The sequence below is a fragment of the Neomonachus schauinslandi genome, chromosome 10 (assembly GCF_002201575.2).
Source record: "Neomonachus schauinslandi chromosome 10, ASM220157v2, whole genome shotgun sequence".
Taxonomy (NCBI): Eukaryota; Metazoa; Chordata; class Mammalia; order Carnivora; family Phocidae; genus Neomonachus; species Neomonachus schauinslandi.
Genome location: NC_058412.1, coordinates 111,551,420 through 111,577,134, shown reverse-complemented (window position 1 = coordinate 111,577,134; position 25,715 = coordinate 111,551,420). Strand labels below are relative to the sequence as shown.

At 47.6% G+C, this 25,715-nt stretch overlaps 1 protein-coding gene and 1 pseudogene across 1 annotated transcript; both read left to right on the top strand.

The window, feature by feature from the left end:
• The first annotated feature begins 7,332 nt into the window (after window positions 1-7,332).
• LOC123326074 lies at window positions 7,333-7,426 on the top strand (annotated as a pseudogene).
• A 9,966-nt stretch (window positions 7,427-17,392) lies between these two features.
• Window positions 17,393-25,399, top strand: REM1 (RRAD and GEM like GTPase 1). The gene is made up of 5 exons (XM_021689219.1): window positions 17,393-17,446; window positions 18,478-18,852; window positions 19,928-20,010; window positions 23,688-23,889; window positions 25,128-25,399. The coding sequence occupies exons 2-5, from the start codon at window positions 18,513-18,515 to the stop codon at window positions 25,397-25,399; spliced, it is 897 nt and encodes a 298-aa protein (XP_021544894.1). The 5' UTR covers window positions 17,393-17,446; window positions 18,478-18,512.
• The last annotated feature ends 316 nt before the right edge of the window (window positions 25,400-25,715 follow it).

Here is a 25,715-nt window from a genome sequence, read left to right as displayed (position 1 = left end):
AATACCCAGTGCTCATCACAAGTGCCCTTCTTAATGCCCATCCCCCCATTTAGCCCATCCCCCGCCCACCTCCCCTCCAGCAACCCTCAGTTTGTTCTCTATCGTTAAGAGTCTCTTATGGTTTGTTTCCCTCTCTCCCTTTTTTCCTTTCCCCTTCCTGTGTGTTCTCTATTTTCTTTTTAAATTCCACATTTGAGTGGGATCATATACTATTTGTCTTTCTCTGACTTATTTCACTTAGCATAATACACTCTAGCTCCATCCACGTCATTACAAATAGCAAGTTTTCCTCTTTTTTTTTTTGATGGCTGAGTAAATTCCATTATATATATATACCACACCTTTATCCATTCATCAGCCGATTGGCCAAAGCAGTATGACCCGCAGTCAGTATGAAAAAGGACTACACGAAGGCATGAATACTGGAGACATGATTCATGGGGATCATCAATGTATCAGTCTACCACAAATGGAATCTTCTAAGAATAAATTTGACATTCTAAATTGAAAAATACAAAATCTAAAGTTAGGAATTTATTGGATGGGCTTAACAGCAGACTAGGCAGAGTGGAAGAAAGAATCAGGAAACTCAAAGACAAATCAATAGGAAATACAATAAAAGCACAGGGAGAAAAAGTATGCAGAACAAACAGAACAGAGAATAAGAGACTTATGGGACAATTTCAAATGTTCTAACATATATCTAATTGGGAGTCTTAGAAGGAGAAAAGAGAGGAAATGGGGAAGAAGAAATATTTTTTAAAGTATTGGCTGAAAACTTTCCAAAATTGTTGAAAGAACATCAATTCACAGACTCAAGAAGCCTAATGAACTCCCTTCAGAATAGACACGAAGAAAATCAAGTTTAAGCATAACATAGTCAAACTGCTAACAACCAAAAGAAAACATACTTCCCAATACCTGTGAATATTTCAAACAAAATACATTCAATAATTTTATGGAGAAAATTAGAAGCCCTTATTAAAAGACAATATAGAAAGCCTAAATTTATAGAGACATACCATGTTTATGAATTAGAAGACACAATGTCTTAAAGACATCAATTCTACACAAACTGTTTCCCAGATTCAATGATATTCCAATCAAAATCTTAACCAAACCTTTTCCAAAACTTGACCAAAATTGTACACTTATTAACAAATGTTTTATTAGGGGCATAGACATAGATGATGAAATGAGCAATAAAGCACATACTGAGGATAATGGTCAACTCCAAGTATAGGAATTGGAAGGGGTAATGCTGATATTCTACTATTTTATCTGGATGGTAGGTATGGAGATATTTGTTGTCTTATTATTTTTATACTTTTATATATTTTTAAATATTCTTTTGACTTCTCAATCTATAATAAAAATCAAGTTTTTCAAAAAGAGATAAAATCCATGAACATTAAGTGTCTCAAAATCTTTAAGTCCAGAAAGAAAGGAAAAGATAAATCAATCATGAAGACCTAGAGAAGAATATATGTGAAAATTACATGGTGGGAATGTAAAACAGTGCAACCACTTTGAAAACACTAGACAGTTTCTCAAAAAGTGTAATGTACCATATGATCCAACCGTTCACATCTAGGTGTTTACCCAGGAGAAACAAAAGCATATGCCCACACAAAGACTCGTAATATAATTGCTCACAGCAGCTTTATTTGTAAACAAATAAGCCCAAAACTGGAAACACTCTAAACTGATGACAGGTGAACGGACAAACAAGTTGTGGTATATCCATACAATGGAATATTATTCAGTAATAAGAAGCAATGAAGCGGGCTCCTGGGTGGCTCAGTTGGTTAAGCGACTGCCTTCGGCTCAGGTCATGATCCTGGAGTCCCTGGATCGAGTCCCGCATCGGGCTTCCTGCTCGGCAGGGAGTCTGCTTCGTCCTCTGACCCTATCCCCTCTCAGGTGTTCTCTCTCTCTCATTCTCTCTCTCTCAAATAAATAAAAATAAAATCTTTAAAAAAAAAAAAAAGAAGCAATGAAGTACTGATGCTACAACGTGCGTGATTCTTCCAATAATTATGCTGAATGAAAGAAAACAGACAAACCATGAGACATTCTTGGTCCAAAAATGTCTGTGTCATCTGACCTCCGTGCATCCTCCAATTTTGACACATGGCATTTTGGGTCCCTACTTATTAGAGTCAACTCAGAAACAGCGTTGCCTGTCCCAAATATAGAATCACCCTGGTCAATGGCCACAGGTGCCCTAGCCCAAAGAAAGATTTTCAGTATGTGCCTGTGGCGTTGTTACAGAGTCCTTCCTCAAAGGGACCCAACCCCCACTTCAGTCAAGGGCTTCTGGGTCTATGAATTTAAATGAGAAGCCATGGTTCTTCACAGAGTCATCTCAACAAAGGGTTTTTCCCCCAGGGCAGGAAGTTATCTGTTTTGTCAGCTGCTGAATCCTCTGTAGTTAGAATAATGCCTGGCACCCCTAGTAGGTAGTCGATAACTGTTAGTTGAATTAATGGAAAACAGAAAAAGTAGGGTGTTGATGCTGGTGAAGTGAAGGTGGGCATCCTGAGGTGAGTATGGTTGAGATATCAGTGGAAATCATGAGGCATGCCCAATCAGGGAAGCCTGAGCCTCAACCAGATGCTCACTGGACTGTGGGTTCAAATTAGGGAAAAATGGAGAAAAATTAATGAACATGCACATAATGCTGGAAATATATCATCGAAACCATATCTAAATTGTTGTAACACTAAGGATGTTTTTTACCATGTCTTAGAGCTACTGAACCATAATTCCCATAAAACATAGATCCATTTGTTCATTTAGTCATATAACAAGTACTTATTTTTTTTAAGATTTTGTTTATTTATTTGACAGAAAATGAGAGAGCACAGTAGGGGGAGCGGCAGGCAGAGGGAGAGGGAGAAGCAGGCTCTTCGAGCAGGGAGCCTGATGCGGGGCTCAATCCCAGGACCCCGGGATCATGACCTGAGCCGAAGGCGACGCTTAACGACTGAGCCACCCAGGCGCCCCAACAAGTACTTATTGATACCTGTTATTTGCCAGACACCAGGTTAGTCTCTAGCTATAATGTAGTAAATAAAACAAATATGCACTTTGTCATCGTGGAGCCTACAACCTGTGGAGGAAAAGGCATTAAAGAAATAAATTCATAATTACATATGGTAGCAAGGGCTATGAAGAGTATAGTGATTGAGAATAGGAGTAGGGGGCTCATGAGGGAGGTGGACCTCCATGTGCTGTCAGGGTAATGCTCTTTGAGGGGTGGCATTCAAGCTGGGATCGGCAGGATGAGAAGTCATGCTTGCAGAGAGTTGGGAGTGGGTCTGCAGAAGAATATTCCAGGGAGAACAGCATGGGCATAAGCCTTTTTAGGGGCAGGTGGCTGGTTCCAGAGACTGAAAGAATGGCCATACGGTTAAAGCCTGGTGTGCAAGGGAAGAGACATACGGGAGGAGATTTGAGAGGCAGGCAGTGTGATAGGCCACACAATATTGTGATGTTTGTATTTTTTTTTAAGATTTATTTATTTATTTATTTGAGAGAGAGAGGAAGAAATGGGGAGGGACAGAGAGAGAGAGAGTATCCTCAAGCAGACTCCCTGCTAAGCAGGGAGCCCCACTCAGGGCTCCATCCCAAGACCTGGAGATCATGACCTGAGCAAAAGGCTGATGCTTAAAGGACTGAGCCAGCCAGGTGTCCCTAGCTTGACTTTTACTAAGGCATCTTTTCAGCTTTCATTCCAATTATAAACTGCTTATTCTCTGTATTTTCCAATTCTGTTCCCAAATTCTTACTGATGCAGTTCATCATTTTGTACCAACCCACTTCCTAGGTCACTGGCCAGCCTATAGGATTGGTTTGGCTTGGGGAGGTGCCAACCTCTTGTCCAATTAACTATGTCTGGGGCATGAGGGAGAGTGGTCTCCTGGTCTGCATATGACTGTCACTTCAGTCAAGGCTGTGAGCAGGGCTACAAGAGTATACATGGCTGAGTCATGCAGTGTTCCATGTATTCACATTTCTGTGTATCCTTGCTATAAAATTCTATAGGGAAGAATATGTCTGCTCTTTCTTTGTGAAACACCAAGCCCCTATGCTTAGGGAGAAATAGACATCAATGAAATGTGGATCTTCTTGGAGGAATTCTGAGGAAGGGTATTTATGGCCCCTCTCTCTATCCCCTCATGAGGTCCCACTAATCTATTGGTGAGAGCTCGACATTCCCAGGGTCCTATTAGACTCAATGCTCCCTTTTTTTTTTTTTAAAGATTTTATTTATTTATTTGACAGAGAGAGAGACAGCGAGAGCAGGAACACAAGCAGGGGGAGTGGGAGAGCGAGAAGCAGGCTTCCTGCCGAGCAGGGAGCCCGATGTGGGACTCGATCCCAGGACCCTGGGATCATGACCTGAGCCGAAGGCAGACGCTTAACGACTGAGCCACCCAGGCACCCGCTCAATGCTCCCTTTTATAATAAATATTTTGCAGGGGCGAAAATATTTATTTTCCCTCTCCCTCTCCCTCTCCCTCTGCTGCTCCCCGCCCCCTGGCTCGTGCTCTCTCACTCTCCCTCTCTCTCAAATAAATAAATAAAATCTTTAAAAAAAATAAATGAATAAATAAATATTTTGCGGTGCCCCCTTTCTGTCCTAAAATAAAATTCATAAAATTGTAACCTATCTTCTCACATAATTGCAAGAAAAAGATCGAATTAAGTCCTAACCATAATATAAAGGAGAAAAGAGACTATTTTATAACAATATGTATTTTGATGTGTAAATACACTTAAAGACATAATGAAACATGTCAGATCTTGTACCTATACATAGTCTGAGTGCAAGAGCTGCAAATGCAGGCTCAAATGTGTGTGCCACATGCACAGTTCAAATACTACCCTAAGTGTTTACTATCTGTATCCTGACTTTCCAAAATGGTAAACAGCTTGGGCAAAGTTCTAACCAAAACAAAGTATAATCATTCCTTAATTTACACAGTAGTTTCATTCCAGGAAAATTCAATATGCAAAAAGTACTTGCAAAATAGCCTTAGATTTTGGGCTCAGAATTATAGATGGGTTTCTCTCCTATATAAATGTCTAGCAGGACATTTCAATTTTGTTTGGGAAATTGGTCAATACTTCATTTTCCAGGACAGTCACACACATTGCGTGCCATTTGCATCCCGGGTCCCCAACCTACTAAATTACAATAAGGACTCCTTTAATTTTGACTATCAAAAGAAAGAAAAAAAAAAGCCATCAGCAAATTCCAAAAATAACCCCTAGAGGACAGTGTCTTCCCATTGAGAATCATCCATTTGCCATTAACAGAGTCCTTTCTCTTCGGTGGGTCTATTCTTTGTGAGACAAATGGAGCTGCATCATAAGCACAGATAACTTACCCAAATTTAACTAAGTGTGCTCAAAAGAAAAGAGATAAGGGAGAAATGAGTTGTCTCGGGTTTTCTTTTTTTTTTTTTTTTCAATCTGTTTCTTACTTTTTTTTTTTTTTTTTTTGAGATCTATTTATTTGAGAGAGCGAGAGCGCACCCGCGTGTGCATGCATGTAGGGGGAGGGACAGAGGGAAATAATCCTCAAGACGACACCCTGTTGAGCGCAGAGCCTGACAGGGGCTCGATTTCAAGACCCTGAGATCATGACCTGAGCCAAAGCCAAGAGTCGGACACTGTAACCAACCGAGCCACCCAGGCGCCCACCCCCTCCTTACTTTTTAAGTCAACCTAGTTTTGCCTTTCTGAACGTGGCATAAATAGAGTCATTCAATATGTTCGTCTTTGTATATGGCTTCTTTTGCTTAACATAATGTTTTTGAGATTAACTCGTGTTGTGTGTATCAGACTATATTGTTACTGTTGTTTATTGTTTATTGTTGTTAGTATTGTACTGTATGGATATAATTCAATTTATCCAGTCACTTGCTGGACATTTGGGTTGTTTCCAGCCATGCGATATTAGAAATAATATAGCTGCTATAAACATTAATAGAGAAGTCTTTGTATACACATATTTCTATTTAATTTTGTAAGTAACTCTTATAAAAGTTATGTATCAACCGTTTTTCCAAAGTGGTTGTCCATGTTACATTCCCATCAGCAAGGTATTAGCATTCCGGTTGCTCCATATCTTCACCAACACTCACTTTGGTCCATTTTTTTTTTTTTATTTTAATCATTCTGGTGGGTGTGTAATGGTATCCCATTATGGTTTTAATTTGCATTTCCCTGATCCCTAATGATTTTGAACATCTTTTCATGGGCATATTGGCCATTTGTATACCTACTTTTGTAAAATGTCTAAAATATTTGCCCACTATATTATTAGATTATCTTTTTCTTGCTGGTTTATAGGAGCTCTTCATATATTCTGGAAATGAGTCCTTTATCAAATATATGCTCGTGCAAATATGAGCAATAGTAGTCCAAATAAACCAGAAGAATCCCTCCTGGAGCCAGCGGCTGTGTGCATGAGAGATGGGAATTGCCTCGATTCCCCTGCAGGAAAAGCACACGGCAATGAAGACATCACACTGTGTTGTGTGATTCCACTGTGGAGATACTTCTTTTTCATACAAATGGCCCATTGATAAAAGGTACTGCATACGGTATATAGTCCATGGTATCGTAATAGCGCTATGGTGAGTACATCTTAACCTATAGAGGTATCGAATCACTATGTTGTACACCTGAAACTAATGTAACATTGTGTATCAACTATACTTCAGTGAAAATATAAATAACAAGGCGTGCCTGGCTGGCTCAGTCAGTGAAGCAGTACGCGATTCTTGATCTCGGTGTTGGGGGTTTGAGCCCCACACAGGAGTAGAGATTACTTAAAAAATAAATTCTTTTATAAATAAATAAAATACATTTTTAAAAAATAAGTCTATTTTTCTGTTTTTTAAAAAAGAAAAGAATATCCCCTAAACATAACCAATAACTTCCTTTGGTGTATCACCAGAGAAGCCTGATGTGTTCCACTGATGGAAGAAAGTTCACTCTGTATGTCAGTCTCCAGAAAGGTGCCTTCCTGAGCCATTGTCAAGGATCATTTGGGCCAACACGTGATTGTTGCCTGGCTCTCAGACTTCGAGGCAGCCCTGGCACAATAAGCAATTCCACTCAACTCTGCCATGGAAAACCCAGGTGGGGAAGGGAGCAGGGAGTCACCAAATCTTATCCCAAACCCCCTACCCTACCTGTCATGGTCACCCCCTTGTTCTTTTCCTGTCTTGTAAGCCCAAAGGGATCCACCCATTACTGAAACAAGAAACTCCTCTAATCTCTAATAGAAGAATCTCTATGAAAATGCAGATAGTGCTCGCTTTGGCAGCATATATACTAAAATTGGAACGATACAGAGAAGATTGGCACGGATGACACTCAAATTCGTGAAGCATTCCATATTTTTGCCTGTTGGGTTCCCTGCTCTGCGAGCCTGCTTCTCCCTCTCCCTCTGCCCCTCCCCCCAGCTCATGTGCCTTCTCTCTCTCTATCTCAAGTGGATGAATAAAAGCGTAGATATAAGGGGCGCCTGGGTGGCTCAGTTGGTTAAGCAACTCCCTTCGGTTCAGGTCATGAGTTCCAGGATAGAGTCCTGCACCCGGCTTCCCTGCTCAGCAGGGAGTCTGCTTCTCCCTCTGAGCACCCTGCCCTCTCTCCCTCTCACTCTCACTCTCTCAAATAAATAAATAAAATATTTTTTAAAAGCATGTATATATATGAATATAATATATATTATATAGTATGTATTAATATTATATATATGAATAGTATATACACGATATATAATAGTATATATATACACATACAAACAGGTTTTTTAACTTTTTAAAAAATATATGGGTAACTCCATCCTGAGAAAATATGTAACAAAAGCTAACGGGGAGAGGGGGGGCACCTGGCTGGCTCAGTCAGAGGGGCATGTGACTCTTGATCTCAGGGTTGTGAGTTCAAACCCCACTCTGGCTATAGACATTACTTTAAAATAAAATCTTTAGGGGCGCCTAGGTGGTTCAGTCAGTAAAGCATCCAACTTTTGATTTTTGGCTTGATTTTGGAGAGAGAGCATGATCTCAGGGATTAAGAGTCTCTCTCTCCCTTGGGGCGCCTGGGTGGCTCAGTTGGTTAAGCGACGGCCTTCGGCTCAGGTCATGATCCTGGAGTCCCGGGATCGAGTCCCGCATCGGGCTACCTGCTCAGCAGGGAGTCTGCTTCTTCCTCTCCCGCTCCCCCCTCTTGTGCTCTTTTTCTCTCTCACTCTCTCTCTCAAATAAATAAAATCTTTAAAAAAAAAAAAGATTCTCTTTCTCCCTCTTTCTCTACCCCTCCCCCTGCTCATGCGTTCGCTCTCTCTCTCTCGCTCTCTCTCGCTCTCTCAAATAAATCTTAAAAACATAAAATAAAAATATTTTTTTAAAAAGCTAACAGATTATAAGAATGGTAAATATTTTGAAGCTCATCTATGTTTTATTTTCCTACAATGTGTCTAACCACTCTACTCAAGTGATAAAAATTGGAAAATTTTAAAGAAATTTTGGGAAGCTTTTTAGTGCTAAAAATCTTGTTTTGGAAGACTATCTAAGCACATATGGAAATGCTCATGATACATTGGTAAGTAAAAAACAAAACAAAGACAAAAAAACCAAAACACCAAAAATTTTGTGCAGTTTTATTCCTTTTTATTTGCAAATCACATTTTACATATATTTTATTTGTGGGTATTTATGTATAGTGAAAATACTGATGATGTTTGCTTTCTTATTTGTGCTTCTGTTTTCCAAGTTCTCTCCAATGAACATATATTACTTTTACAATTAGAAAAAAAATGTTATTTTAAAAAACACAAGTAAGGGTGAATCTGGAAGATAAAATCAAGCGCTAGAGGACCAGAGTGGAGGCCCAGCTCCACCATTTACTGGGTGTATGACCTGGACAATTCACTTCACTAAGAGCTTCAGCTGCCTTCTAGAAAAGGAGGGGATAATAGTACCATGACTGTGAGAATTAAATGAGCTAAGGTGTGTAAAGCAGTTGGTCCTTACTAATGGCCAATTGATAGTATTGTTATCACTAGCTCAGCCATTCAGTGACTCTTTGGGGAATGAATGTTTGTACCCCAAAATAGTACTTCAATACACAGCAAAAATCCCTTCTGTAGCATTGTCCACCCCCCTAGCTCACCTTGCATACCTCCAGGGCCAGGGAGCTCTCTTCCTCCCAAACCTTTCCCTTCACGATGCCCTGTCCTTCCATTGTGTGATTATTGTTCTGTCTCAGAAGAAGACTTGACCCAAAGTCCAAAGATTTAAGTCCAAGTCCCGGCTCTGTGCCTCGGGAGCTGTGTGGCTTTGGACAAGTCACTTTCCCTCTCTGAGCTTGGGGGCCTCATCTGTGAAGTATCTTGAGGAACCTTCCACCCTAGAATTGCCTCATCTCCTTGGCCTGTTAGGTGCATCCGTACGACTTAGGAGGTGGGATGTAGGCTTAGACGATGGTCTGTTAGGGTGCTGGGTCGGAAACAGCCCTGCACGTGTGAGGTGTGAGCTTCAAAAAAAACTGTCTAGACTGTTGGGTCTTGGTTCAGCCCCCAGAAGGGTGATGGCTGCCTCCAACATGATGCTCTGAGAGAAACACGGCATCGCTTCTGGAATATTCCTGCCAAAAATGCATAAGCTGAATTCAGTCATGAGGAAACATCAGACAAACTCAAACTGAGGGAAATTCCACAAAACAACCGGCCTGGACTCCTCAAAGACGTCAATGTCATGAAACACTGAAGAACTGCTCCAGGTTAAAGGGGATCAAAGAATCTTGACAGCTGGGTGTACTATGTGATCCAGAGGTTTTGTTTTGCTGTGAAGGACTTTTTTGGAAGAGCTGGTAAAAGCTGAACAAGATCTGAAGATTAGACAATAGAATTTTGTCAATGTGAATGTCCTGAGTTTTATCACTGTACTGGGGTTATATAAGAAAATGTCTTTGTTTTTAGGAAAAACCCACTGAAGTATTTAGGCATAAAGAGAATCATGTCTGATATACAGATAAATACACACACATATATTTATATTTTTTATATATACAGAGAGAGAGAGAGAGAAGAAATGATAAGGTAAAAGTGATAAAATGTTAATATTTGGAAAAACTGGGTGAAGGATCTATGGGAATTCTTTGCATTGTTCTTGCAGATTTTCTGAAGTCTGAAATGTGTGAAGAAGGCAGCCAGTGGCGTGCCTCTTGCTCAGGAGAAGAGACAGCTTTACGGAGCCCTTGCAAAGTACCAGAGGATCTCATCTGACCCCACAGCCACCCCATTCAGAGCTAGAACGCCCATTTTGCAGAGGAGGATTCTGACATCAGACGCAGGAAGTGACTTGCGCTGTTCGCACAGCCCATGGCCCAGACGTGGCAGAGCTGGCATATGAACTTCAATCTGACTCCTCACTCCTCAAGCTCATCACATCTGCACAGCAACAAGGTCACAGACTCCCTCGCACCATGTCTGGGACTGAGCAAAGAAAACATAGCTTCCTCACTCTTTGTAGAACAACGCAGAGGGGAGGGGTGGAGTGCAGAACTAAATTTAGTTCACTTCAGTTTAAAACTTGGTCTAATTCAACAACTTAAATATCGTCTGGAGGTTTCTTGAATTCGGAGAGACTCAGTCTCTTTGGTATAATTGCTCAGGCTTCCCGATTCCTCCTCTTCCCCCCTACTCCTCCCAAATATGACGGCTGAGCTAGGGGTGAGGAGATTCAATGATGGGCTGCTGGCTGGCATCTGCTGGGATCTGGATGTCACTGAAAACATCCACTGGCTTTCTAGCCACAGCTGGTTGCTGGTGAACTGGTCAGGCCTCCTGCTGACTCATCAAGGCCTAGTGGTGACACTGGCTAATGCCACCTCACATTAGCTCGCTGTGGTTCTGTGCCTGGCTCTGGGGTTCTCATCTTGTCTTCTTTCTAGGTTCCCAACACCAAGCCCACCTCATCCCCACCACATCGGGTCCTAAAACAGACCCACTGGCCATCAGTTCAATGTCTAGATTACCCAGAAATTAAGGGGGGTACAGAGGCAGGGCTGATACTCAGGGGGTATGCTTTGTTATTAAAATAATTCAGTGCTTCCCTCCTGGTTGGCAAAGAGCTGCTGCCCAAGACCCTTCAGTATCCCCTCCTCCACTCCAGCTGCCTCTGGCACATTCCCAGGTCCCTCTCATACCAGAAACTAAAGGGTTAACACAGCAGCTAGTCTCCAGGACTCTGCACCAGCCCTGAGACTCACTCAGCACCCCTCCTGATGTGAAGTATTTTGAATATCACCACTCTTCTTAGCCAGGCCAAGCAGGGTCCTTTCTCTTACTCCAAGACTACCCTGGACTTCTCTGAAAAGTCTCAAAGGACAGTGGAAAAGAGCCACTCTGTCCTTGGCATTCCCCTCAACTTACTGAACATGCCTGCTCCTTCCTGGGCTCTACCCCAGGAGAAGGTGGGTCAACACTGGGGGTCTTCCCCATCTCCGTTCCCCCACCCCCAGGTCTCATCTACTATCCGGGCGAATACATTCTTCCCAGCCTCCCTGACACGGGGAGCGGCCAGCCGTAGCCATGTGACAATCCTCTGGCCCATGAAAAGGAGGCAGAAGTCTGCTGAGGATGGTTCCAGGGACAATGTTTGCTTTCCTGGTAAAAGTGAGAAACTAGCTCAATCCCACCCTGCCCCTGCTTCCTGCTTTAAACAATGATGTTGAGCCTGAAGTTTTGGCAGCCATATGGGACCCAGCAGGATCCCAAGATGCTCGCCCTGATGCGGTTGCTGCCTAACTCCAGATAAGCCCCTGCAAGTTGAGCTACCTGTTTTTTCAGCCAGACATAATCCTGATGCAGGGTAATTGGCATGTGAGTCTGTCAGCCTACCTCCCTGACTCTGCTCACGTTTTCTCCCTGCCTTCCCCTGCCCACGGTTCCCTGGGTCTGGCCGAGGCCCACTTCTCTCTCTGCTTTCCCTGTGTACATGAAAACTGCTTTCATAAAATCCTGTGGTCTTTTCCACCTGGGCAAGCCCTTACAATGCTAAAATAGGAGATAAAGGGACATAGAGAAATCCCGTCGCTCTCCAGGGCCTGCCTTTCAAAATGCCAAAATGTATTAACTCTACCATTATTCATCCTTACTATAATTAACTCATTATTATTATTAACTCATATTGTTACTATTAATTCTAACCTCCTTTTTGCATTCTTTCTATAAAGTCCAGTTCTCCTGATATTATAATTTATCCCCATTTTATGGATAAGAAGACCCAGGATGCTTACGGAGATTGAGTAATTTTTCCGGAGCTGGAGAGAGTGGAAGGGATATTATAGGCAGGCCTGTAACCATTTACCGAGGTCATTAATACCCACTTGCCCCGGACGCCTCACCTCCCTCCACCGACCATCCCTCCACCCCTCCCATACCAGGACCTCGTCCATCGCCATACACCCAGCACAGCGGGGGTTGGGGGGGGGAGGTGAGCAAGCAGCAAGAGGAGACAGGTGCAGCAGGTGTTTATTGGAGAGCAAGGGTACATGCCCCAGAACCAGCTACACATATGCAGGCTTGGAGGCCAGAGGCCTGGTTCCATAGGCGAGGCAGCACAGAGAGGCGTCTGGGCACATGTGCATGTAGGTTTCTTGCCTTGTACAGTAAGTCCGGCAGGCCCCCTGGCCCTTCCAGCACCGCTTAAATTCACTTCTCCCTGTGCAGAGGAAGACCACAGGTCACAGAGCAGCCCATGGGTTGCAGGTTAGACCGCTGTTCACAGCTTTGACCATACATCAAGGGTTAGGCCACAGGTCACAGATAAAACCACTGACCACAAGTTAGGCCACAGGACCCACATTAGATCACAAGTCTGGTCTTTTGTTAGCTCTCTGGTCATTGTGTTGGATGACTGGTCATACAACAGCCCACAGGTCCTAACTTAGGCCAAAGGACACGAACTCTGACCACAGGTCAAGGGGTTAGAGCAGATGGAACAGACTAGAGCCCTAGTCACAGATGAGACAACTAGTTACAAATAAGCCCACCAATTTCAGTCCGGGTTAGTCCACAGGTCACAGGTTAGACCACTGGTTATAAGTTAAAAACTAATTTCCTTTTTTTTTTTTTTAAGATTTTATTTATTTATTTAGAGAGCAAGTGGAGGGAGGGGGCAGAGGGAGACAGAGAGAGAATCTCAAGCAGACTCCACACTGAGCTTGCAGCCTGACATGGGGCTCCATCTCACAACCCAGAGATCGTGACCTGAGCCGGAATCAAGAGTCAGATGCTTAACCGACTGAGACACCCAGGCGCCCCTGGAAACTAATTTCTCGTCCAGGTTAACTCACTCCCTGCTCAGGTACACTCTAAGCCCTTTTCATCACAATGCTGTACAATTATAGTTGGTCTTATTAGGATCCCCATAATACAAGGTAAGGAAACTGAGGCACAGAAAGGCTAACAACCTTGCCCAAGATTACAGTCATTAAGGAGCAGAACCAAGATTCAAAGCCAGGTAATCAGACTCTCAAGTTCTCACTGGTAACCATGACATAAACTGCTTTGCACACATAGGGACCTGTTTAATGTTAGTGGAGGAATTTCTAGCCATGGGCCATGGAAAAGGTAGGACTTCGGAGGAACAGGTCTGTACCCCCTCTAAGGGTCTTCGGTCACAGCACGAGGCATCTCCTTCATTTATTCCTTCAGCAAACATGGGACATTGAAGATACCACAATGAACAAGGTGGGCCAAGGTCCATGCCCTCAAGGAGCTTCCAGAAGGAAAGGCAGTTAAAACCCTAGCAAATAAATACAATTAGTAGAGTTGTGGAAAGCACCCCAAAGGAAACCATCAAGATGTGGTGATGGCCAATTAGGACAGGTGTGCAAATGTGAGGAGAGAGGCCACTCGGGTAGGTCTGTCTGTTACAGCAATATTTCTAGACATGTGACCCAGATGGGCAGAGAGCAGCCTCTGAAGAACCGGGGCTGAGCGGGAGGTCGAGGGGAAAGGCTTCCCTCCCTCTCCCTGGATTAAAAGAGATCCCTTGGGGGCGCCTGGGTGGCTCCATCAGTTGGGCATCCGACTCTTGATTTTGGCTCTGGTCATGATCCCTGTGTTTGGCTCCAGGCTCAGTGGGGAGTCTGCTTGGGGTTCTCTCTCTGCCTCTTCCTCTGCCCCTCCCCCCATGCTCTCTTATTCTCTTTCTAAAATAAATAAATAAAAGAGAGAGGGAGAGATCCCATGGAACCCTCACAATGGGCCGACCCATGGATGTTATTCTGACCTATCAACCAGCCATCCTTCCATCCTGCCAAGGTAGAGAAACTTAGCCTGAGACAGACCTGGCCTCAAAATCTCTACAAGGCGAAGGATCCATACTCTGAAGAAGGTGTGTGTATAATGGTTAGCGGCATGGTGCAAACTCAACTCAGACCACCTTCGTCCAAATCCCAGCTCTGCCATTTCCCAGCTGAGTGACCTTGGCCTCAGATTCCTCCTCTGTGGAACTTCCCCCCTTTCAGGGAGGCAGTTATACGGGCTTTAATCACTCTAGCACAGTGCCTGGCATATAGTAAATACCCAATAAATGGAAAGGGAGATTACTGGAATGACAACACATAGGGTAGAGCAACCAGGGCTCATTCGCAGCCATACCTCTCCTTTTATAGCTCAAGAAAGGAAGCAACTTACCCAGCTTTTCCTAGCCAGTAAGTGGTGGGTTCTGGAACCAGAACCCAAGACCCTGATTCCCAGGTAAGGGCAGTTCCTATAACTCCTCTTAACACATCATCACATTTCGACCTTCTGATGACCCTGAGACCCAGAGTTGCTATTTTCTCCTACATGACCTGTAACCACCCCCCCACCCTCATCTCTTTGACTTCGTCTTCTCTCCTGGTGCACCCCTACTCCAGCCATCCTGGCCTCCTCACTGCTCCTCAGACACATCGGTCACCTTCCTGCCTCCTGGTCCCTGTAAAGATCTTCTTAATATTCTCACTGCAGTTAGATCTCTGCTCACATCGGCCTTATACAAAATAGTTAAGATACCTGAGACTGACTTCCCGATAGGTCACTAAAACAAGACTGGTTCAAGTTGACAATTGTTGAGATTGGGTGAAGGTACACGGGGGTTTTTCATACTATTTTTTTAATTTATGTTTGACATTTTCTAAAATAAAAAGGTTTCTTTTAAAAACTTACATCATTACATTATTCTCTATGTTTGCAGAAATTTATATTTTTCTACAATAACATGCTTTAAAAAAAACTCACCTTGTTCCTTATATTATTCTCTCTCCTTTCATGTAAATTTCAAGTTGTTCAAAATACAAACTTAAAAAACAACTTCTTACACAGGGCCTCCCCTGACCATCCCCATCAGCTCTCCCATCCACCATTCCCACGTGCACACACCACACTGACCCCTAGTCCTGCTTCTATTCTTCTGAGCACTTATCACCACCTGACATACTGTGTTTATTTGGTTCTTTTCTGTCTAAAATATCAGCACCATGAAAGCAAAGACCTTGTTTACTTTCCCTGCTGGATCCCCAATAGCTGTCATGGTGCTGGCCCACAGTAAGTATTTTTCAAAAAAGTATTTGTTGAGTGAATCCCATTTTAAAGATTAAGAAACTGAGGTGCAGACTGATTTAGGAAGTTGCCCTAAGGTGCCCAGCAAGTCAGAGGTGGGACCAGAACACATACACTGGTCTAGGCCTCCTCTGTCCTCCAGAACCTGGGAGGCTATTCCTCATTCTACACACACACACACACACACACACACACACACACACACGGCTGGTTACCTGGAGGCATATGACCCAGGGCCAGGAGAGCCACAATGAGCAGAAGCAGCTGTGTCATGGCCACAGGGCTTCTGGGGAGGTCACTGGGGAGAACACCAGAGGAGCCGGGCATACTGAGCTCTGCTGCCTGCAGCCCAGCCTTTATCAGGCTGCAGATCAAGGCTGGAGTGTGGGCAACAGGAGACCTGAGAGGGAGGCGGAGGCTCTGTGATCCCAACGATGCAGCTGGATCTCAGCCAGCTATGTGGGGGACTGCCCAGCCATACAGCAATTGAGCTGCAGAGCTGGGACTGGAAGCTAAGTTGCCTCATTCCCAGACAATGTGTGACATGATACCAGTCACAACCCATCTTGTGGGTAGGAAAGGGATGCCAAGAAGGCCAAACCACAGAAGGAGGCCAGGCGTGAGGGGGTTCAGTGTCTGCCCCCAGCCCTGCGGAGGCTGAGCTAATCTACAGGCTACTGTGCGAGTTGCTCTGAGCTGGACACCTGGACCCCCTCAGCCATGACAATGAACCCCACCCACAGGTACAGCCTGGTCTGCAAGGGCCCACATACAAACCCACCCCGGTCCCTCAAGACCTCAAAGGAAGCATCCTGCTCAAAGAGCCTGGATCCTGGCCCCTTGGATGGCCAAAATCACCAGTTCCCAACTGCCCTACTCTACCAGGATCACAGCGTGTCTCTCCTCCTCCAAGTGCCTAGGAAGGCTTTTTTTTAAAAGCCATGGGCGGTGATGGAAAGGGACAGTTGGCTGAGCGGCAGAATCCTGAGTCCCAGACCCAGGTAAGCCTCAGTGTAATCAGCCTTTTAGTGTTGTGCCGGGATTAAATGAGCTAATACTCCAGGCAATGTGCTCAAAACATACCAGCCACAGCCCAAATACCCAGTAAATATTTATCAGAGTGGGGACAGCCATTCTTCCAGGCACAGGGCCGCCCCCTGCATAAAGAGTGCTTAACTTAGAATTTGGTAAATGAATGAATGGGATGCCAAAATCAGATATTCAGAAGACTTCAGTGCAGACTTCCTAGGCTCCCTCCTCCCCTGGAGCCACCTCCCAAAATTAATTCTCCATCCAGAGCTGAGTTTCTCAAAGTGGGGTCCATGAATTCTGCAAGATCATTGGGCACTTGTTTAAAAGGCAGATTCCCGAAGCCCTCCCCCAGAACGGCTGAATCCGCCGCTCTTGAAGGGTGAGACCGGGGAATCGCGAGGGCTAAAGTTGGTGCGCCCCGTTGCTGGCGTGGATGCAGAGGGGATCCAGACCCGGGAATTCAGAAATCCCTTCTTTCCTCTCTCTCGCTCCCCACCCCGACACAGCCACCCCCCCCCAGGCGAAGGCCTTGCGGCAGTGGGTCAATTAAGCTCTGCGAAAAGTCGAAAAGTCTTTGGGCGGCCGTGGCCTCGGGGCGGGGACCCCGGGGCTGCCCTGACGGGGCGGGGCTGGACGGGGCGGGGTCGCGGCTCCTCCCCCTGCCCAGGCGGCGGGGCGGGACTGACCCGAGGGGCTGCGCGCCGAGGCGGTGGTGCAGCCTGGAGAACCCGGCAGCTGCGGCGGCCGGGGACCCTGGACCCCTACCCACGCGAGGTAAAGGCCCGCGCAGCCCGCCGCCAACTTAGTCGAGTTGGAGCGGAGTTCGCCAGGCGCCTGCATGGGGGGCTCTGCGGCGCAGGCAAGGACGAGGGAGGCCTCGAACCCGCGTCCCGGGGGGAGGGTCCTCAGGCCTGGGGCCTGGTGGGTTGGATAGCCTCGGACAAGAAGCCCTCCCGGGATCGGGGGACTCACACCCAGGACCCTGGGTGGGGGAAGCTCGGATTCAGACTCTGGGAATGGCACATGCGCCCCCGGGCCCTGTAGGTCCCTTCCCCGCCCCCCGCCAGGACCCTGTCCTGTCACCAAAACTGGGCCCCGCTGCCTCGACACCCCCCTACAACAGCCGCTGGAGGCCGTCGCCCAGCCTCTCCTGAATTTTTCACGTAGGGGGCGGGCCGGACACGTCGTTCCCATGGCACCAGGGCGCTCGGGTTACAGCCGAGGGAACCCCCAGACTCTGCTCACCCTTCGGAATACCAACCCGCTCCGTCCTGCCTTTTCCTCAGCCCTCAGGAGATGGGGCAGCGGAAGTGAACCCCCTCCCAGGAGCCCTCAATCCTCCAACCCCGATCTGAACCTTGGGGAAGAGAGCTGTGGGGAAGAGGAAGACAGGGGCAATTCAGGCGCCTTTCAGAACGTGGGTCCCATGTTCCAAATGGGGGGGGGGGGCACGTCTGTACACGGGTGTGTGCATGCTTGTATGGACATCCCACCTCGCTGCTGCCCCTCTGTCTGTCTCTGTCCGTGTGTCCTGGGGTATTGGGTCATCCTCACGGCAGAGGAAGCGACCTGTGGGTGTGCATATGCGCGTGCTCGCAGCTTGCATAGTCACCCCTCCCAGCCTGACCCAGGTTTACTCCGGCCCGGAAGCCAGGAAGCCCCCACCCCAAGGAACTGAGGCGCCTCCTCCTGTCATTTGAACAAGAGAAGGTTTTGGAGGAAGTCCTCTCAGGAGCTCATCTGGACCCTGCAGAAGGGGCTCACAGGTGCCTGGCTCACTGCCCATTCTTGCTTCTTGCTTACAGAAGGAAGGAAGGATCAAAGCCCCTCCCCACCAAGGATGACACTAAACACCCAGCAAGAAGCAAAGACCCCCCTGCGTCGGCGAGCCAGCACTCCACTGCCCCTGTCCCCCCGGGGCCACCAGCCTGGCCTCCTGTGTACAGCACCTTCCACAAAATCCCAGCATCCCCGGCTGGGCCAGTCAGCCTCCCTCAATCCTCCCACCCAGCAACCTTCACCTGCCCCCAATGGTTGGTCCTCTGAATCCAGTGACTCTGAAGGCTCCTGGGAGGCCCTCTACCGCGTGGTACTGCTTGGAGACCCTGGCGTAGGGAAGACCAGCCTGGCCAGCCTCTTTGCAGGGAAGCAAGAGCGGGACCTCCATGAACAGCTGGGAGGTAGGGACCCTGTGGGCTGGGCTGGGATGTGGCCAAAGGAGTGAAAGCCCTGTTGTCAGGGGCACAAGGCTGCCAAGAAGAGTTGTGCAACTCACACACTTCTCAACTCTAAAGGGCATCATTCACATAGACTATGAAATGAATGATGTGTCCCCCCCCCCCCCACCAGAGTGGTGCAGGGCACAGCCAGAACAATGGTCTACAGGAGGGAAATGCCTTGAATAGTGAGAAGGTTGCCAATGTCTCATGGATGAGGTATATGATTAATTTCCATGTCATAGGGAAGCAATTCTGAGTTCCATGAGTCTCAAGTAGAAAGAAATGGTAGGCTTCCACCCCACTCAGAAACTCCCAGCCCCAACTTCCCCTGACTCTCAGATCCTCCCAGCTCCAGACAACCATCTATGGCCACCAACAACCTGCAGCAAAACTAAGATCCCGCCCCAGAAGGAGACTCCCCAGTTTCCCTTATTCCTGAGAGATGCAGTGAGCCAAGAAGGTCAGGGACTCCAGGACGAGGGGAGACAGGGATAGGACAGAGGAAATGAAGATGGATTCCTGAAGGACCAGCCGAGGGGACACAGGGTGAGTGCAGAGGGAGGTTGGTTAAAAGCAAAGAGAAAGTGGGGACACTCTGCCAGGCCCCTTCTCTAGCCTTGACCCCTCTGAGTGTGAGAAGCCTAGATGAAAGGTGTACATATGTGCACCTGTAGATGTGACAAGTGGGGAGACTGAGTCCCAAAGAGGGTAATGTGACCTGCCCGAAGCATACACTAAGTCAGGGACAGAGTGGGACTGGGAGAATTCCCAGCCCAGCTTTAACCCCACCATCCACACTCATCAATAAACCAAACTAGCAAAAGCCTTCTCAGCACCTACTATTTGATTCTGGCAGCGGGGGAAACATGGGCTCCTTGTGGAGCTTCTTGAACTATCAGGAGAGACAGACATCAAACAAGGGGGTGAGCACTTCCAGCACAAGTGGAGGGGGCACTGTGACCAGAAAGGGGACTCGGGGGGCCACGTCCTCACACTGCCCCTCCTCCCTGAGATCTGGCTCTTTCCTCGGTTGCAGAAGATGTGTACGAGAGGACCCTCACAGTGGATGGAGAGGACACAACGCTCGTGGTCATGGACACCTGGGAGGCTGAGAAACGGGTATGGCACCGCAAGCAGGACTTGGGGGGAGGGGTGCTGAGCCTGGTACCAGACCCCTGTCCCCTCCTCGGACACGACACAGCAGGGACATGGCAGAGGCCATCCTCGGCAGCCCTGGAAACCCACAGCTCCCAAGCAGCCTTTGCAACGAAAGGCAGAAGAACCTCATAACCCTGAGTCCTTTTCTCACTCCACTGATCCCCTCTGCAGCCATCCCAAGATGTGCTTCTCCCCCTGCAAACCTCCACCTCGTCCTCAGCACCCTCAGCCCCCTGCCCCCCCCCCCCGCCCACACACTGTGCAGAGGAAGGAACACTGCATTTAGCACCAAAATGCCTGAGGGTAAACCCGCCACCCCTTTCTCTTCCTTACCAGTTGCGTGGCTTTGTGCAACTGACTGACCACCCACCCTGGGCTGACTTCAGTTTTCTCACCTGATAAATGGGTTAATCATTCCCGCCTTCCTTACCAGCTGGTTTTTTAAAGTTCTTATGCAATTTCCCAGCAGTGAGCACAGTGTGGAGCATGAAATAATGCTGAACATAGGTGAAGAAATGTAAATAATGATCATTCTTATTCCTCATAACTTGGTAGCTAGTAAAGAAGGAAAGCAAAGGATGTCCTTCCCCTACCCTGTTCCAGAATAGGAAGAAAGCAGCAGGCAGGGATATGCCCCTGTTACGCTTTTCTTACCTTGTTTGAGTTTTCTTTTTTCTTGCTATACAAATAATACATGCTTATTGTAGAACTTTAAAGAAATACAACCAAGCAGAGAGAAGGACGTAAAAATCACCTAGGAGCCTAGCTCAGTAAGGGGGAGGCCCCGCCCACAGGGTGGAGCTTAGGAGGGCACTGTTGGGTGATTGGCAAGAATGACTGACAGCCCCAGTGATAGGCGGGAGGATAGGGATGAAAGAGCTAAGTGGCCAATTCCTTTCCACGAGGATTAAAAGGACACCCAGCTCCAACTGAGCATGATGATGATGATCATGGTCCTCCTAGCAGCAGGGATTTATGGAGTACCCTCTTCCCAAGTGTCAGCCCCTGTGCTAAGCGCTGGATATATATTATGACGTTCAGTCAAAACAAATACTATGGGTGAGTATTCTGATTCCCCTCCTAGTGACGAGGAAAGCAAAGCTCAGAGAGGTTCAGTAATGCGTCCAAAGTTCTCAGAGATCAAGGGGGATTCAAACCCAGATCTATAAGCTCCTGAGCCTGTAATCTTATGCACTAGGACTGTCGCTCTCCATCCCCACTGGGAACATCACCTTATGAACCTTCAGCTGGGGTTTCACTCTTTCACTCATTCATTCACTTAGAAACACTGGCTGGGTATGAATCATGGGCCAGGACACTGAAGACCCAGCAGTGAGTAAGACAGACATGTGCCTTGGCCTCATGGAGCTCAGAGGCTGGGGGGGGGGGGGGGCGGCACTTTTTGAATGCAGTTGAAAATCTAGTGGGGCAGAGTCCAGTGAATTATGAAAAGTGATCAGCCTGGGAGTCCCATTTAGGAGACTGGGGAAGAAGAGTACTGGAACTGGAATTCTGTGCCCACCTGGCTAAATGGCCTTGAGAATGTTTTCTCTTCTCCTCTGGCCCTTGGATTTCCTACAAATAAAATGGGGAAACGGAACCAGTTTCCCTGGCTGGTGACGGTGGAGGCAATTTCCACAGAGGGTCCACCCAGTAGCAACATCACTGGAATAAGCATCCATCCTTTCGACAGATGGTACCCTTTGATGTCAGAGAGGCCGGATCTCCCAGGATTGGGTGGACCTTTGGCTCATGCAGTAGTGCCCTAGTTGGCCTGACCATCAGGGTCACCTAGGGAGTGTAAAAAAAATCAAATATCTGGGGCACCTGGGTGGCTCAGTTGGTTAAGCACCAGACTCTTGATTTCGGCTCAGGTCATGATCTCATGGGTCATGATATGGAGCCCTGCATAGGGCTCCACGCTCAGCGGGGAGTCTGCTTGAGATTCTTTCTTTCCCTCTCCCTCTGCCCCCCCCCACTCGCAAGCTCACTCTTTCTCTCTTTCAAATAAATAATCTTTAAAAAAAATTAAATTCTCAGGTCTCACCCCAAACCTGATGAATAAGAACCTACAAAAATGGGGTCCTGTAACCTATATTTCTAATCACACCCCCAAGGAGTCCTACCCGCCAATCCATGTTCCAACCGGCTTCTGTGATCCTAACACATAGCAAATCCTTCATAAACATTTGTGCAATGAATGATTGAATGCTCAAGCCCTACACTTCATTCTCCAGATGGGGAAACTGAGACCCAGAGGGAGGAAGGAACCTGTCCATAGTAAGGTTAAGAATTCACATGCATCTGACTCAGCCCATGGTTATTTGGCCTGGGGAAGGATCAGAAAGGCTGTTGGGAACTTAATCCCTTTGACAGTGTGTTGACCATCGATCTGATGCTTTCATAGTCATCTATCTTATTGGGTTATCAGAAAATTCTTCTGGCTTCTTCCCCTCTCAAAAACAGTGCCTCCACCACTCAGTATTTCCTACCCCTGGCCTACTCTCCTCTCCTGTTCCTCCTCTCAAACCCCACTCGTCAGTCCGCTCTTAAGCCCTCCCCACACTCTGCCTGGCTGAGTTCTTCTGACCTCCTCCCCTCATCCCCCATGGCTCCTCCAGCCACGTGCTCCTGCCTCTTAATGGTATTTATGACAGGGCATCAGAACTCTCGACTTCCATAGCGTCCCTTCCAGACCATGAGCTTTTGGAAGATAGGAACGGTGTCTTACTAAACACTTGTGAAGTTGTTACCCAGACAGTCCAGTCTCAGCATGCTGTCCCTGACACAAGATTGCCACCCAAATGGCATATCAAAATTGCTCCAGTTCTTCCCTTCCTTGTCAAACAACTTGCAAAGACTCTGCTTCTTAAAGTGCCCCACCTCTCCACCCCTTCCCTTATACCTCCTACACTCCACAGTTGCTCCTTCACTTCTCTCTTCCAACGCTGGCCTAGAAAATGCCTCCCCTTGAAGTCAGCCTCCCTTCTCTCTTCTCTCCCTTCCTTTTGCCTCTCTTTTTAAAAGATTTTGTTTATTTCTTTAGAGAGAAAGAGACATAGTGAGTGCGGGAGGGGCAGAGGGAAAGGGAGAGAGAGAATCTCAAGCAGACTCCACACTGAGCGTGGAGCCCGATGTGGGGCTTGATCCCATAACCCTGAGACCATGACTTGAGCCGAAATCAAGAGTCAGATGCTTAACCCACCAAGCCACGCAGGTGCCCCGCCCCCCCTTTTGTCTCTTAATTGGACTGCGGAAGGCCACAAGAACTGTCTAGCAAGACTGAGCCCTCCTCAGAAACCAGACAAAAGAGCTGAACCCTCCTTAGCAGGAGGGGGAACCAAAGAAATCTTTTGTCTCCAGTGCCCGGCCTGCAGAAGCAATCAACAAGTGAGAAAATGTAGTGAGGTGTTATTAGCCCAGTTTTTCACACAGAGAAACTAAGGCTCAGGGAAGACTGGTGGTTTACCCAAGGTGACACAGAATAATGGCAGAATTTGTCCCCCAAACCTGTCCAAAGTATAAGCCTCAGCCCCAGCCCACCCTTCGGACCATCCCAGCCCTACCTTTCTCAGCCAGAGCCCTCTGGCTGAGAGGTAGGTACCCTTGGAGAATGGGCCTGGGTCGCTCTGTTGCAGGATGAAAGCTGGAGCCAAGAGTCATGCTTGCAGGTGGGCAGCGCCTACGTCATTGTGTACTCCATCGCGGACAGAGGCAGCTTCGAGAGTGCCTCTGAGCTCCGCATTCAGCTGCGGCGCACGCATCAGGCGGACCACGTGCCCATCATCCTGGTGGGCAACAAGGCCGACCTGGCACGCTGCCGGGAAGTCTCTGTGGAAGGTGAGCCCTCTCTACTCCCTCCTCCTCCTCCAGCTTCCTCTCAACCTGCTGTCACTGCTCCTCCTCCAGTGCTCTCCATCTCAGGGACTGTCACCCCACCCCACCCCCATCACACACCTACACGCCTAAGCCTGAAAGCTAGGAACTATTCTTGCTTCCTCTCCCACTCCCCCAAACCAGCCCCCAAATCCTGTCAGGTCCACCTCCCTTAACCCCACCTTCCCTTCCCCCTGTGCCCACAACCTCTGCCCCATCCTGGCATCTCTACCTTAGCCTGGGCCAGCCCCTGTACTTCTCTCTCCCCATTCAATCAGTTCTCCTCGCCAGCTGTCAGAGTTTTCCAAAACCAGATCTGACCTTGTCACTCCTTTGCTTAAAAATTCCCCTATGGCTCTCCCATGCCCTCAGTCAGAGACACTTTATCCACTGGGCATCATAGGCCCAGCGCGTACAAGCTTTCCAAGGGCTTACGTCTGGGATCTGAAACTATTAGCTCCGAAACACAGTGAGAAAATTGCAAATTAAAATTTCACAAAGTTTGAATCATCTACAAAACCCAATATTGTGGCAGCTGACAACTACAAACCAAAACATTTAGTTATATATAATTTGTATTCAAAGTGGGATAAGGAATATTTCAAAAAATTTGATAATATCATGTGGGACCCATAAAGATCTCAAAATGGCCCGTCTCACGGGCAAAATATAAAATTTATGGAAACTGAGAGCCAGAGAGGGTAAGCCAGTTCCACGGGGTCACCAGCCTCTAAGGACTAGAACCCAGGCCCCTGTCTCCCAGCCCAGTGGCTTCCTGAAGATGGAAGACCATATGCTTTGTGAGCAGACAGCCCCACACTCCCCAACATAATCCCCAGATTTTGTTAAAACGCTGGTTCACAGACCTCGTCCCAAACCTACCGAATCAGATTTTTTGCTGGTGGGCTCAAGAATCTGCATTTTAACAAGCTCCCCCAGATAATCCTGATGCACGGCTCAGACCCCTTACCTGGCATTCAAGCCCCTTCCCAGCCTTCCTGTCTTCCCAGCCTCGTTCTGCTACCAGTATCAGTCACTAGCCTGTGAACTAACTCCGCAGAGCCAGGTCTCATTTACCTCGGAGTCCCCTGGCGCCCAGCACAAGATAGGACCAAAAGAAAAAGCGCTTAGCTTGAGACTCAACACACCTCTTCCCACCTTTATGTCCCCCTCTACCGGGCCTGCCTGACCCCGCCCCTCAGAGGGCCGCGCCTGCGCGGTGGTGTTTGACTGCAAGTTCATCGAGACGTCGGCCACGCTGCAGCACAACGTGGCCGAGCTCTTCGAGGGCGTGGTGCGGCAACTGCGCTTGCGCCGCCGAGACAGCGCGGCCCCGGAGCCGTCTGCGCCCCGAAGGCGGGCGAGCCTCGGCCAGCGGGCTCTTCGCTTCCTGGCCCGCCTGACGGCCCGCAGCGCCCGCCGTCGGGCACTCAAGGCCCGCTCCAAGTCCTGCCACAACCTGGCCGTGCTCTGAAGCCGCCCGCCCACCTAGGGCTGGCGGAACACTGGGCTGCATTCTGAGCTCCACCGATACCATCGAGGGGCCACGACGTAGTTGCCCGGAGTCTGCACAGTGGGCCGTGCCTGCCCGCTGTCCCGAGGGCCAGAGCATCTCCCGGAGCCGCAGCTTCAGGGACCCCTCCGCCCCGGGGAAGCAGTGGACGGACTATGGGGCCGAAGCCCCAAGCTGGACACAGAGTAGGGTTTTTTGTTTTGTTTTGTTTTGTTTTTTTACGCGGTGCGAGCCTTTTTGTAAAAATCTTCCTTGTGCCTGGGCTCTGGCCAACTCC

What these genes read in the sequence shown, in the direction of transcription:
- REM1 (XM_021689219.1), top strand. Translation starts at nt 18,513, where the DNA reads ATGACACTAAACACCCAGCAAGAAGCAAAGACCCCCCTGCGTCGGCGA. An exon ending in CCTCCATGAACAGCTGGGAG is followed by an intron (nt 18,853 to 19,927) that starts GTAGGGACCCTG and finishes CCTCGGTTGCAG; the next exon opens with AAGATGTGTACGAGAGGACC. An exon ending in CCTGGGAGGCTGAGAAACGG is followed by an intron (nt 20,011 to 23,687) that starts GTATGGCACCGC and finishes GCTCTGTTGCAG; the next exon opens with GATGAAAGCTGGAGCCAAGA.